The 14,543-nt window shown below is 33.8% G+C and overlaps 2 protein-coding genes across 4 annotated transcripts; one reads left to right on the top strand and one right to left on the bottom strand.

The window, feature by feature from the left end:
• Window positions 1–3,709: 3,709 nt before the first annotated feature.
• Window positions 3,710–12,305, bottom strand: LOC104095985 (glycine-rich RNA-binding protein 4, mitochondrial-like). 3 transcript variants are annotated; one of them, XR_004507011.2, is made up of 6 exons: window positions 12,138–12,305; window positions 9,885–9,953; window positions 9,700–9,806; window positions 9,548–9,611; window positions 9,098–9,249; window positions 3,794–4,318 (listed from the first exon to the last, which is right to left on the bottom strand). XR_004507011.2 is itself a non-coding variant. In XM_009602256.4 (5 exons), exons 1-4 carry the CDS (start codon window positions 12,229–12,231, stop codon window positions 9,578–9,580), a joined length of 318 nt encoding a protein of 105 aa, XP_009600551.1. In that variant the 5' UTR covers window positions 12,232–12,305; the 3' UTR covers window positions 3,710–9,249; window positions 9,548–9,577. The 3 variants fall into 3 exon arrangements, 2 of the variants coding, with proteins under 2 accessions (XP_009600551.1, XP_018626151.1); XM_009602256.4 differs by having other exon boundaries at window positions 3,710–9,249; window positions 9,548–9,625; XM_018770635.3 differs by having other exon boundaries at window positions 3,794–9,249.
• Window positions 3,745–5,429, top strand: LOC104095976 (zeatin O-glucosyltransferase-like). Its single transcript, XM_009602248.4, has one exon. It carries the CDS (start codon window positions 3,745–3,747, stop codon window positions 5,161–5,163), a length of 1,419 nt encoding a protein of 472 aa, XP_009600543.1. The 3' UTR covers window positions 5,164–5,429.
• Window positions 12,306–14,543: the final 2,238 nt, after the last annotated feature.

Genomic DNA, 14,543 nt, shown 5'->3' with positions numbered 1-14,543 from the left:
GTCCTTAACTTCATAAGTACTGTGTAAATATTAAGGACAAAGTGTCTTGTATTTGCACCTTCCGTTGTTAAATTTTAGGACATCATGTCCTTAACTTCATATGTTCAGTATAAATATTAAGGACACGACGTCCTTAACTTCATGTGTGTAGTGTAAATGTTAAGGACATAATGTCCTTAACTTGTATTTGCACCTTCTGTTGTAAAACTTTAGGACCTCATGTCCTTAACTTCATATGTGTAGTGTAAATGTTAAGGACATAGTGTCCTTAACTTCATGTGTGCAGTGTAAATGTTAAGGATATAATGTCCTTTACTTTATGAGTGCTGTGTAAATATTAAGGACATGATGTCCTTAACTTCATAAATACTATGTAAATATTAAGGACAAAGTGTCTTGTATTTGCACATTCCGTTGTTAAACTTTAGGACATCATGTCCTTAACTTCAAATGTTCGGTGTAAATATTAAGGACACGACGTCCTTAACTTCATGTGTGCAGTTAAGGACATTATGTCCTTAACTTGTATTTGTACCTTCTGTTGTTAAACTTTAGTACCTCATGTCCTTAACTTCATATGTGTAGTGTAAATGTTAAGGACATGGTGTCCTTAACTTCATGTGTGCAGTGTAAATGTTAAGGACATAGTGTTCTTAACTTTATGAGTGTTGTGTAAATATTAAGGACATGATGTCCTTAACTTTATAAATACTGTGTAAATATTAAGGACAAAGTGTCTTGTATTTGCACATTTCGTTGTTAAACTTTAGGACATCATGTCCTTAACTTCATATGTTCAGTGTAAATGTTAAGGACACGACGTCCTTAACTTCATGTGTGCAATGTAAATGTTAAGGACATAATGTCCTTAACTTGTATTTGCACCTTCTGTTGTTAAACTTTAGGATCTCATGTCCTTAACTTCATATGTATAGTGTAAATGTTAAGGACATAATGTCCTTAACTTTATGAGTGTTGTGTAAATATTAAGGGCATGATGTCCTTAACTTCATATGTGTAGTGTAAATGTTAAGGACACGACGTCCTTAACTTCATGTGTGCAGTGTATTTACACAACACTAATGAAGAAAGGGTAATAACGTCTTTTCGTATTAATTTTAATAGAATTGTGGCTATTTGAGCTCAGCATTAAAAATACTGGATAAAAACTAAATACCATGTTAAAAAGTGATTATCCCACGCCATTTTTTCCCTAAATTAACCTTATATTTAATTAAATTCTTGCTGAAAATAGCAAATCATTAGTTTTATTGTTTAGCTCTTGCCGACCACAGTGGTAATAACTCTGGCCTTACCGACATTACTTTTTATCTTTTTGTTTTCTAATTGCAATTTTCAAATTAAAAAAATATTCCATGCTTCCCTAGTCATATAGATAACTTTAAGCCGCAAATCTTTTTATATTGCTTTTACATCTGTCCATCATGTAAAATCAAAATTGAACATATCTAATTTGAAACTTTAGTTGTAAATTGCAATGTGAAGTAGCTAAAGTTTATTATTCTTAATTACACCACATTGTACTATTCTCACACTGATTTGAAAATTCTCATTTTTCTCTGTTTAAACTTTTTTCTTTTATTAGAGGCCTTAAGTGGTTTTGCAACCATAAAGTTATTTTCGTGTAATCTATAAGTCATAAGTTTGAACTGTAAAAGCAGCAATTAATACTTGCATGAGTTGTTTACATCACACCCTTGGATTGCGATCCATCCCCATATCATACGTGAATGCGAGATACTTTGTGCGTCAAGTTGTCCTTTAACTTAAGTGGTTCAACGGATTAAAGAATGAACGCGATACCAAAAGAGCATATTCAACATGTCGATGGGTGGAATGTTGCCCATAGGTAGAAAACGGGGCGGAGCTAGCCCATTAGGTGTGACTTCGGCTGAACCCAATCATTTTTGCTTAGATATTATATTTGTATTAAAATTTTTATTTAATATACATAAATATTTAATTACGAACCCAATAACAAAGATCAGAGATGAGTTTCCTAATAAATTTATAACTCATAAACTTCAAATCTCGAAACAAATGGAAAAGCTCGTACTTTAAGATGGGCAATATTGTCCGCCCTAAATGTGTATTGGTTGTCTCCTCATTTCTGCCAACGCCCAACGATGCGGTCCTAGCTTACAACAACAACAATCCAGTATAATCTCACTAATTGGGTTTGAGGAGGGTAGTTTGTACGCAAACCTTACCCCTAAGGCTGTTTCCGATATACCCTCGGCTCCCTCCCTCCAAGAACTTCCCACCTTGCTCTTGCAGTCCTACCTTAAAAGAATAGAAAAAAACAATACGGAACAATATTATTACCTCCGGTCACTTTTATTTGACACGTTTTGACTTTTCACTCCCCTTAAAAAATAATAAATGAAGTGTATCATTTATCATGTTATCCATATTAATTGATGCATATTTTATTGATTTGAGAAAATGATTTGAAATGGTAATAATTACTGTGGGTAAAACAGGAAAAAAATTATTGTCTTCTCTTGATATACGTAAAGTACTAAGTAAAAATGAACATCTATTTTTAGTATAAATGACAAGTAAAAATGACCGAAGGAAGTACATTTTAAAACTCAGTCGATATCAAATAACATCACAAAAATAGATAAGGACCATATGACAAACTAATCACCCATGCCCTACATTTTAATCTTTGCAGTGTACAACTAACGGCATGCGTCACGCCCTTAGGCTTTTGTGTGAATTTGCAAGTATTTTATTCCTCAATTATATCCATCAATTTATATTGTTAACTTTTTATTAATTTATTTTGGGTGCAAATTCACATGGTTAACTTAATGTAACAGTTTCTTGAATAAAAAACAATTTCATGTTACCCCTGTTCCAATATCGTCTGCACTAAAACAGACAAAAACAATTGCATATACTGGGGTGCGGCCCTTACTCGTAGCGAGATACTTTGTGTACCAGATTGTCTTTTACTTGCGCACGTTATTTTCGTCAAATCAATGAGTGTAATACATCTATATAAACCTTGTACTCCCTTCTGTCATATTTAGCTATACTTTGGCTAGAAATAGTTGTTTTAAAATAATTATGGTTTAAAAAAACAAGAAAGAGTTACTTATATTTTTTGCAATTTTACCCTTTCTACTCTAATAAATGTTCCTCAAAGAAGTAAAAGAGATTGAGAGATCTAAGAATAAAAATAAGGGCAATTCAATCAAATAACTCATATTATTAATGTTTTCTTAAAGTATGTGTGCAAAAGGCTAAGGTGACAAGTAGGACGAGAGGGAGTATCGATTAATCATGATTAAGTGTTTGAGACTATCACTTTAATTTGAGACTCTTAAAGTTAAATTTATTAATTTAATATAAACATCAGGTACGAGTAAGTATTTTCCAAACTACAACCGTCGACTAGTCTTGCAAACACAATACAATGCAATGACCTGTGACAAGTTGCTAGCAAAACATAGGCCCTAATAACACCAAAGTTCCTATATTAAGTGATATATATTGTCACTTTATTTTGAGACCGTTAACATTAAACTTATTAATTTAATATAAACATTAGGTACGAGTAAGTATTTTCATAACTACAGCCGTCGACTAGTCTTCAAATTGCTAGCAAAACATAGGCCCTAATAACACCAAAGTTCCTATCTCTGTGTGTATATATATATGTAAAGCACATATCTAGTTTTGAAATAAAACATTCATAGATTAGATTTCTCAATGGCCTCCAATCTCCATTTCCAAAACCATGGCCAAAAAAATCATGATATTGTAGTAGTTGTAGTCCCTTTTCCAGCACAAGGACATCTCAATCAACTTCTTCAACTATGTAAACTCATTGCTTCCTATAATATAAAAGTTCATTATGTTACAACCAAGACACACACTCATCAAGCTAAATTAAGAGTTCATGATCCTTTTTCTATAGTCAACATTTATTTTCATGAATTCTCAACACCATTTTTCATATCTCCCCCTCCTAATCCGAACGCTTCCATCAAATTTCCTTGCCATCTTCAACCATCATTCGAGGCAACGTCTCATCTACGAAAGCCCGTGGCCAAACTTCTTCGTGTCCTCTCGTCGAAAAGCCAGAGAATTGTTATCATCCATGACTCCCTAATGGGGTCAGTGGTTCAAGATTTTGTGTACTTACCAAATGCAGAAGCCTATGCTTTTCACAGTGTGTCAGCTTTCACATTGTTCTTGTTCATATGGGAGAATATGGGCAGGCCTTTTAACATTGATGCTAATATGCTAAAAGATGTTCCTTCACTTGAAGGTTGTTTTAGTCCTGAATTTGAGAAATTTATTAAAAATGAATACGATTACTTGAAGTTCAATTCAGGAAGGATTTACAACACATGCAAAGTGATAGAAGGTCCTTTTCTTGATTTGCTGTCCAAGGAACAGATAAGTAATAACACAAAGCAGTGGGCACTTGGACCATTCAATCCTGTTTTAGTACAACATGGGACCAAAGGTAGTAACAAACGACATAAATGTCTAAGTTGGCTAGACAAACAAGGACAAAACTCCGTGATCTTCGTGTCTTTTGGCACGACAACTTCATTTTCGGATGAACAGATCAAGGAGATGGCAATTGGATTGGAGAAAAGCGAGCAGAAGTTCGTTTGGGTACTGAGAGATGCCGATAAAGGGAATGTTTTCGCGAAAGATCATTCAAGAAAGATCGAACTACCAAAAGGGTTCGAAGAGAGAGTTAAAGAAAGGGGAGTCGTGTTAAGGGATTGGGCGCCACAGTTAGAAATATTGGCACATTCTTCCGTTGGCGGTTTCATGAGTCATTGTGGATGGAATTCGTGCATGGAGAGCATTTCCATGGGCGTGCCAATAGCAGCGTGGCCAATGCATTCGGATCAACCCCGAAATACTATATTGGTCACGAAGATTTTAAAAGTTGGCATAGTCGTTAAGGATTGGACTCGTAGGCACGAGGTGGTAACATCTGCCATGGTGCAGGCAGCAGTGGAAAAATTAATGGTGTCTAAAGAAGGAGAAGAAATGAGGAGCAGAGCAATGGATTTGAGTGCAGCTCTTAAAATATCAGTAGCAGAAGGTGGTATTAAGAACATGGAGTTGGATTCATTCATTTCTCACATAACAAGGCAAATTTGATCAATCCTAGATCACTTGACTCTCCCATTTCAACGGTTTTCCTTGTGCAATAAGGTCTTACTATCTAAAAGGATTTAATCTATATGATGTAAACAATTTTTATATTATTACTGTATTTTAACCTATTTTAGCATGTCGTCTGCCTTATTTCCAAGTTACTACATTAACAATAACAACAACTATGCCTCAATACCCAAGCTAGTTGACGTCGGTTGTATGAATCTTCATTATCATAAATGCTTCATTGGGTCCATAATATTTCAATACTTCGTACTTTTAGATTTATCTAACACTAGGAATTCTCTAACATACTCTAGTGATTATACCTCTAACATACTAAGAGCCCGTTTGGATTAGCTGATAAGCTTGAAGTACTGAAAAGTTTTTTTAAGTGCCGAAACTGATTTTTAAAATAAGCATTTACGTGTTTGGATAGATGTACTGAAACTGATAATAAGCAGTTGATTTGTTTGATAAAAAAGTATTGATAAACTATTTTTTGTTAAAATGAATGAAATACCCTAGAATGTTTTTCAAAAGATTATAAATTAAAAAATTTCTTTGTAAAGAAAAGAATTAACAACGAATATGGAATGAAGAGAAAGTCAAGAAATTTATTTTGAGAAAAGTATTTTGTGAATTAGAAAATGTTATTAAGGATAAATTAGTAAAAGTGTTGGTCAAACTAAAAGTGCTTATAAGCTGAAAAGCCATAAGTTGAGGGTGACCAGGTTATGACTTATGACTGATTTTAGCTTATAAGCACTTTAGATGTTTACCAAAAGCGTAGATAAGCCAAAAGGTGTTTATAAGTCAATTTGACCAACTTATAAGCTTAGTCAAACACTCTCTAAGAGTCTTCAAATGAGCACTCATTTCTAGTTGGGATCACCTATACAGATCTTCAACTTCTTATTTAGTATATATACTTACATGAGTTATCTTTTATGTGAAACTAAACTCGTCTAAAATCAATGGTCAAGATATTATAATTTGTGTTCAAACTCAGATAAGTGACATAGTGGTCCTACAGCCAAGTATCTGAAATGCGAAGTTGGAAAAAGAAGTTAAAAGAAGTTCCAAATGGAAAAAACAAAAAGGAAGCAACAGAGGAGCAACTTGTAGAACAGTTCTTAGAAAATGTCTATATTATGTGTGAAAATGATTCTTTTTCTTGTCTCAAGCTCCTCTTATCAGATAAAATGATATCCTCAACTTGATTCTCCACTTGTCCCATGTTGTCTCCCCCTACAACATCCCATTCTACTAAGTCAGCACAACAACCAGACTAGAGACATCCTGGCCTTCCCTATCATAATTTGTCTACTATTGACCAACAACAACAACAAATCCAGTATATTCCTATAAGTGGGATCTGGGGAGGGTAGTATGTACTCAAACCTTATCCCTACCTTTAAGAAGGCAGAGAGGTTGTTTCCGGTAAAGGGAAGGGGCAATGACAAGCAAACCAATTGTAAAATCAAGCGAAAACACAAAACTAACACTAAGTAGTGCAATTAGAAAACCTAAGCGAAGGCAACCATAAGTAATACCAGAAGTCTAGAAATGCGAAAATACACGAAAGACACTATGTGGTGTACTAAATCTACTGTAACAAATAAGGACAGCGCTGGGCTACCTAACCCTCTACCTTAATTCTCAACCTCCCCACCTTCCTATACATGGTCATATCCTCAGTAAGCTGAGCAACGCTATATCCTGCCTAATTACCTTTTCCCAGTACTTCTTCGGCCTGCCTCTACCTCTCTGTTGGCCCTCCAAGGCCAACTTCTCACACCTCTTCACCGGTGCATTTGTGTCTCTCCTACTCACATGCCCGAACCATCTAAGTCTCGCCTTCCCCATCTTGTCCTTCACAGAGGCCACACCCACCTTATCCCGGATAACTTCATTCCTAATTATGTCTAACCTGGTATGCCCGCACATCCATCTCAACATTCTCATTTCAGTCACCTTCATCTTCTGGACATGGAAATTCTTGACTGGCCAACACTCCGCCCTATATAACATAGTCGGTCTGACCATCGCCCTATAGAACTTCCCTTTAAGTCTTGATGGCATATTCTTATCACACAGAACACCGGAGACGAGCCTCCATTTCATCCATCCCGTCCCAATACGATGTGTGACATCCTAGTCGATCTCCCATTGATCGCAAAGAATAAATCATGATTCTTGATTTTTCTTCCTTCTTTTGGATCCGACACGGGTGCGGCTACATTTTTTGAGGATCCAAGCAACATAGTCTTTTGGTACACAGAGGCAACTGAACCAATTATCTAACTTCTCTAATACATTTATGTCATGCTTTAAACCTTATTATATTCTTGGATAAGAGTATTTTAGTCTTGAGAAAATACTTCCTTGGTTATATTTTATCACAATACAAGATTTGGCAAAGTAAAGATCTGAGGCTCCAAAAAGTTCTCATTTCTCAAAATCTCTTTCTGGTAATTGAAGGTTAGCTAATTATATTGATTGTATGATAGCTAATCTCAAGTTTCTTCAGGATACTACATTGTCGTTGTTTTCTTAGGTTCTTGTAAAGTTGTAAATGTTCAATAATCCATCTCTCTTCTTCTTTTCAATCCTTTCTCTATGCTCTTTGAGTTTGTTTTATTTTGTTCTTCTTTTTTTTCTTTTTCTTTTATTTCCGGAAGATTAAGGGCAAGGATCGTGAGGATTCTTCATAAATTGGCTACTTTTATAGTTGGACTGAGCCATAGTTGTTGTTGTACTAAAACAGACTCGGCATAAAATGTATGTACAAGTTTTTATGATAGCATGTATCATTCACCGTTACCTATCAAGTTTGTCACCTATCTATGCAAAACCCTGAAGTATGCCAATATGTTGACTATGCTAAAGGCCATGGAATAAATAGCTGTTGCTTCTGTATTCATCATGTGTAGTGGTGGCAAAACGATTAAAAGAAAGCAGTTATCCACCCATATTATCCATTAAAAAATAGGTTGGATTATGAACTTTTTAAAAACGGGTCAAATATGGATAAGAACCATATTATCCACTTAGAATATAGATAACCAATGGATAACTAATGGGTTTAACTTATGCATTTGTAAAGCCTCAAATTGGGCGTTCTTCAAGTTTGGGAGACTAGGAATTCTCCCAAAAGTGATCATATTCAAGACACCATGGATAATATGGTTATCCATATTATCTGCCGGTTAACCCGTTTTTTATCCGTATTAAATATGGGTCGGGTCGGATAATTTATTCGTTTTATGTATTACCCATTTTGACCCGCCCATATCCGACCCGGTACGACCCGTTTGCCACCCCTAATCATGTGTAACTGGATGCAAAGTCTGTTGTTTCCTCACCTCACTTCATAGTATATCTTCATCAGGCGAAAGGAATTAGTTTCTCCTAATTTCATCAACGAGTATTATTTTGCTCAAATTTTGTGAAAGATCTTCCTTTTCGTGTTTGGTTTGACTTATCATGGGTTGGAAGATATGGTAGTATTACGACCAAAATAGTTCCGTTGTAGCATTTGATAAAACTCTGGGAAGGAAAATTTGCAAAATCATACAAAATGTTAGCCAAGGACAAGGGGTCAAATGTCAAAGAATTGGTCTTTTTAAAACAATGTGCAAATACAGAAGGCAGCATTTAACTTTAATATGATCTGGACTTCTCCAAATCCAATCAAAGTGATGCAAATGAAATAATTCTTTTGATTCCGTTCAGAGTTTTGAGCAAGTTGAATGGCTCTATATATTATTGATAGAAGAGCTTTTCTCCCTAAAAAATTACAAGCTAACACAATCATAGTTCCCTTGTAACAGCTGTAAAATTAATTCCTTAACAATCCTGTGTCCTACACAAAACATGAATATGCGTAGTACAAGGGAAAAAGAAAATGGATCAATTAAAGTTTGATTTGAACCTGACACGCGATGCAAAATCATGGCAAAGGACCTTTTCGGTGGCTGTTTCTCCCTTGACCAAACTCAAGAATCAAGATTAACCTTGAAGAATCCTCAACAAGTATCTTCAGTACCAACTTTCACGGCTGAAATCGCTAGTTCTTGCACACACCTACGTCACAAAATGAAACCTTACTTATTTTCAAGTCATTTAAGAATTCTTAGGGTGGTTGTACTTGGTTTAAACAGAGTATTAATGAACATAGCTGAAGGTATTCAATATTGCAATGAAGACATAGGCAAGTGTACATCAAGATCACGATATCATGATATGGAAAATTCTCAGTAAATTCTCAGGAAGAACACAATCAGCAGAACATTCAGTAACTTCTTTTAATTAAAAGATATATGCTTGTGTAAGAGTAAGCAATAAACAAATATAACAAAAAGTGGAGAATCTAGAGACGTACGAGGAAAGATGAGATTTGGAACCCTCAATGTCATTCTTTGTGGGCATAACTGATACGAATATTTCTGCCATCCAATAACTGAGAAGCATAATAAACAAACTGTAAGAGCAAATATAAGAATAGAAGTAGAACTTATGCTATTCTGCACTTACCTGACCGTCCATTTCCTTCAAAGCCTTGCTAGCTGCAGTTTCAGAAGTGAACTTCACGAACCCATATCCTTTGGATTTTCCACTTTTATGATCGCATATTACTTTTACTGAAAGTGGATAAGCTTATACCTCCATATAAAAGCAAGTCATAATAACAAAGTGAACTATTGGCATCCGCACATTACCTTCAATTATCTCACCATGTTGCTCAAAAGCATGTTTGAGAACAGGTTCATTGGTATCATAACAAAGCCCTGAAAGAAATCAGATGTCATAGAAAGACGGGTTATTGACTCAAACTGACTCATTTTGACCAAAGATATCATATTAACATTGATCCAAGAAACTTTCTCCTTGACATTGTCATTCTGTTTTTAGATATGACAATAAGGTGTTCATCTGGATTTGATCATAAATGTAAGCAAAAAAAATTTGGTCTTTGGGTTCCTTATATACTGTCAAACACTTCGGAATGCACATACTATCTCAACTCATAGAAGTGAACAACGGCAAGACCATCATCCAACAGCATAAACTTTGATGGGAAATAACCATGTGCAAACATGTGACAGCTAATCCATCATTAGCGCTTAATCTTGGTTATGCTTTTGCTCACTTAGCAATATAAAATGCAATTGTCATCCAAGGAGCACTCTCTGTCATGTCATTGGCTGACCCCCTCCCACCCCCACCCATTTTTCCCCCTTCGAAGCAAATCGTGTCTTTCATATTAAGTGACCAGAGAAAGAACCTAACTTTAACGCGATCCAGGATTTTAGTTCATTAAAGGTAGTACACCGTTGGATATATGGTAGGCGCACGCCACAAGTTTGAAACTAGTTGTTTAACCAAGTCTGGTATTTAAGAGGAGAAAGGTAGATGGCCGGACTCATTGTATCCGAACCTCAAAATTGAAACAGCAGATTTCATGATCATTAAACAAAAACCCAACTTTAAAAAACATTAAGAGAATTTGCATATTGACTCTGGATAATATTAGTGCAACCTTCTCTACAAACAAGAGACAAGAAACTGCCAGTGTCTTTTATTTCACTCACATAAAACTTTGTAAGAGTGAAAATCTTTAACATGAAAAGATCAGTGATTTTTCAAGAATGAAACTATTACATCAACATTCAGGAAGAAATCAACTAAGCACAGCGAGACACGAGAAGCGATATTTATCTTCGCATGTATTTGGTAGTCAAAAAAGGGACTCTTCTAAGCACAAATCCTTTAGTAAATGACAGGACAATCTCTGCACTGACGACATACAATAGCAGGGAACTTCAAATCCTACAACAGTTATGATTCAGTCCCAAACAAGTTGGGGCCGGCTATATGAATCCTTACTAACCATGTTACTCCATTTAAACTCAAATCCTACTTTAACAAAAAAGGGAGCTAATTATTGATATCAACTTTCATTTTTCATACGACATTCCTATCCCATTAGAAATATTGCAGCATTAAAGCTCGCCCAACTGTTCAAAAAACATTCTTTTGGAAATGTCAAGATGCAAACATGACCTTCGTGAGCTTCGCACAACTACTCCCAAGTCCTAATAAAGGATAAAGGCTGCAATCAGTTGTTGTGGCGGAGCCAAGAATTTATACACGGGGATTCAAAAAAAATAGATTGTCACATTTGAGATTTGAACTTGTAATCTAAAACAATTTTTGAACCCCTTTGCAAGTCTACGAGCATTGAGGCATAGTTGATTGATATGGAAATAAGACACAAAAATTCGAATTTATTGGCAAAAGTAGTCTTCCAGGAAAAGGTAATACATGACAATCAAGTGAAAATGGTCAACCAAATTGAGCAATTTTGTCATCTTTAAACTTTTGGATTAATATTACCCCGCCGCTAGGAAACAGTCCCGTTTTTGCCCTTGACCCCTAATGAAGCTCCAAACTGAGGGTAAATTTACACCATAGTTAGAAGTTGTTTTAGACATTTTCTCTCGCACAATTTGGACACATTTGAGTTCACACATTTCACGTTGGAGCTCTGTCAAGGGAAAATACGAGAGTACGCTAACAACAAGAGTGTGAATGGACCAAAAATATAACAGAAGGCAAAATTGAGCAATTTCTACCAAGGGCGGAGCTACCCGGTACGGGTTTGGCCGAACACAGTAGCTATGTTCGAAACACTGTATTTGTCTTGTGAAATTTATTGAATATGTACTAATTATTAATTTAGAAGTCAATAACTTTATAAGAACTCCAAACTCATAACCTTCAAATACCGGCTCCGCCTCTTATTTCTAACAGTACCAAATTTGAACCTTTTCCCTTAACACTATAACACTCCTATGGAAACGCAATGTTAATCATGATATAAGCAAAGAAACAGAATCATAGAAAGTCAGAAAAACAATTCAATAATAGATTCTAAACATAGTATTAGTAAAAATGGAAGTAAGAGAGACCTCCAATGAATAATTTACTGCAAGAGTGGCGTGAAGGGATCATTCTAGAAAGTAGGGTTTGATAATTTACAAAGAATCCATTTGCACGTTGCATTGGAAGCTTGAAAGTTTTTGCTTTACCCTTCCAATAAGCTGTATTCTTGAGCTGTCAAAGTTTTCTGTTTTATGGTTTTGTACTGATGAAGTGGGCCTTTAAAGATGTAAAGTGGGAATTGCAAATAGCCGGTAATATTAACTATTTACTTTTTCTGATATGGAAATAAAATTAGAAATAGCCTCATTTACAACTGTTTATTAAAAATTAGCTACATATTCAAAAATAATTAAAATTTAGTTTTTTTTATATAAAAATAAAATCTGAACAAAAATACTTAAAAATTCGAAAAAATTCCAACATAATATGTTGGAATTCGAATTCTTTACATATGAGATTCTAGCATAATATGCTGGAAATTTATACGTAGGAGTTCCATAATCCAGTATATTATACTAGAACTTTTCTTGTTTCAACAAGGATATTTTGTCCAGATTTTATCTATGCATTAAATATTAGCTATTTTTCAATGACTTTGCAAACGCTAGCTATTTCTTAAGTAACAGTCCGAAAACTGGCTAGCTCGTGCAATTTTGACAATACTAGTTTTAGTGTATGTGTGTTGCACGTGTATATAGTGTCTATCAATTAAACATATATACATCGACGTTAAAATAAAATGCAGTATTTATTTAAATGATAAAAATATTTTTTCTCATAGTAATTGTATTAAATATCTTATGAACATGCATAGATGATGAATTTAGTTAAATTAGATGTATGTTATTTTATAATTATACATATCTTTTAATATAATTTATAAATATGTTAAATTCTATCTCACCTGACATCTCTTTATGAATACATTTTAGCTTTTACTATTTCATCCTTATTTCTTAAAGTTTGCATTTAACCAATTTAATTCTTAATACTGCAAATGATTTTATTTTATATGTTGATTTCCTTTATTGCCGATGGTCTTTTTGGGAAAAATAATTTATGTCCTCTAAGATTTGTATAAACTTGAAAAATAATTTCACATGAATGATGAATTTAGAAATGAATAAAATTAGATTATCTTTTTAGTTAGTTAATTTAAATTCGGAGAAAAAAGGTCAATTCAAATACTTAATTATCTTTTTTAATCACTAATAGAAATATTTTTTTGAGGATTTAAATTATTACTATTAGCTCATAAGATAAAAATAAAAATTTAATTATAAATATATATTTATCTACAATTTTGTTTTGTCAAATGATAAAAAAATTAAACTTTTGCACTTCATGTTTATCGTAGTGTTAAATGACTTTGTCAATCACTTTTCTCTCTCTCTTTCTCTTATTATTATTAAATATTTTCGTAATTATTATTTCTAATTAAGTTTTAAAATCTATATTAAATTATTGATCGAAGAATAAATTAATAGCCAATAGACCAATCTCACGTATCATACTCATAACATTTATAGGTTAATTATTGATATGTTTACATCATAATTGTTCACCTAAAATTTAGCATGATTATACAAGTTCTTTTGAGCTAAAAACGTTCAATTGTATAAAATTCATATATAAGGTAAAACATATAAATATTTTGTGTTTTTTAATTATACTCTAATTTTAAAATTCATATAAGATAAAAAATTTATAATTTTGAAGTCCTAAATATAAGGAGATCTTGCTTAATTCAAATAAGGAAAGGTATAATAAGTAATAAATCTTATTTAATTTTAAATTTCTAAATATTAGTTAGAAGAATAATCTAATGACTATTTTGTCTAGTGTTAATTCTATTTTAAAAGGGTAAAAAAGGCGAACGACATTCCGATAAGGTCCTTCGTTCTTTTAATATAGTATAGATTATACAGTAATTACACACAAAAGTATACACATACATCAACTATTTTTAGTTTAAACGATTGAGTAGACGATTATTTAGGTTAATTCTTCAATTGGGCAAATGGACCTAAAGCCTTGTAGTCCATGTTATGTCATTTGTAGGTCCAGTAATAAAAGGAGACAAGAAGCCCAAGAGAGATTGGGCAGGTTAGAAATCATATTGCTGAAAGAAAGAACAAGGAAATTGGTCCAAATTTGTCCAATACTATCCGAAATTGTTCAATTTTGCCTTCTTTTAACACTTTTGATTCATTTTTATCTTTGTTGTTAGCAAATTATTTCGTATTTATCCTTGACACTAATGGAGCTCCAGTATGAAAGGAGTGGATTTCACATATCAAAATTATTCTAGAAAAAGATTTAAATTTGCCCCTCAACTTTGACGATAGTTTAAAATTACCCTCGGATTATAAGGAAATATTGAGAGTTTTGCCTTCTCAAATACATAAGGAACATGACCATGAGCCTCGGCT

Source organism: Nicotiana tomentosiformis, chromosome 4, assembly GCF_000390325.3.
Source record: "Nicotiana tomentosiformis chromosome 4, ASM39032v3, whole genome shotgun sequence".
Taxonomy (NCBI): domain Eukaryota; kingdom Viridiplantae; phylum Streptophyta; class Magnoliopsida; order Solanales; family Solanaceae; genus Nicotiana; species Nicotiana tomentosiformis.
The sequence above is the reverse complement of the archived record's forward strand: the minus strand, read 5'-3'. Positions and strand labels throughout refer to the sequence as shown.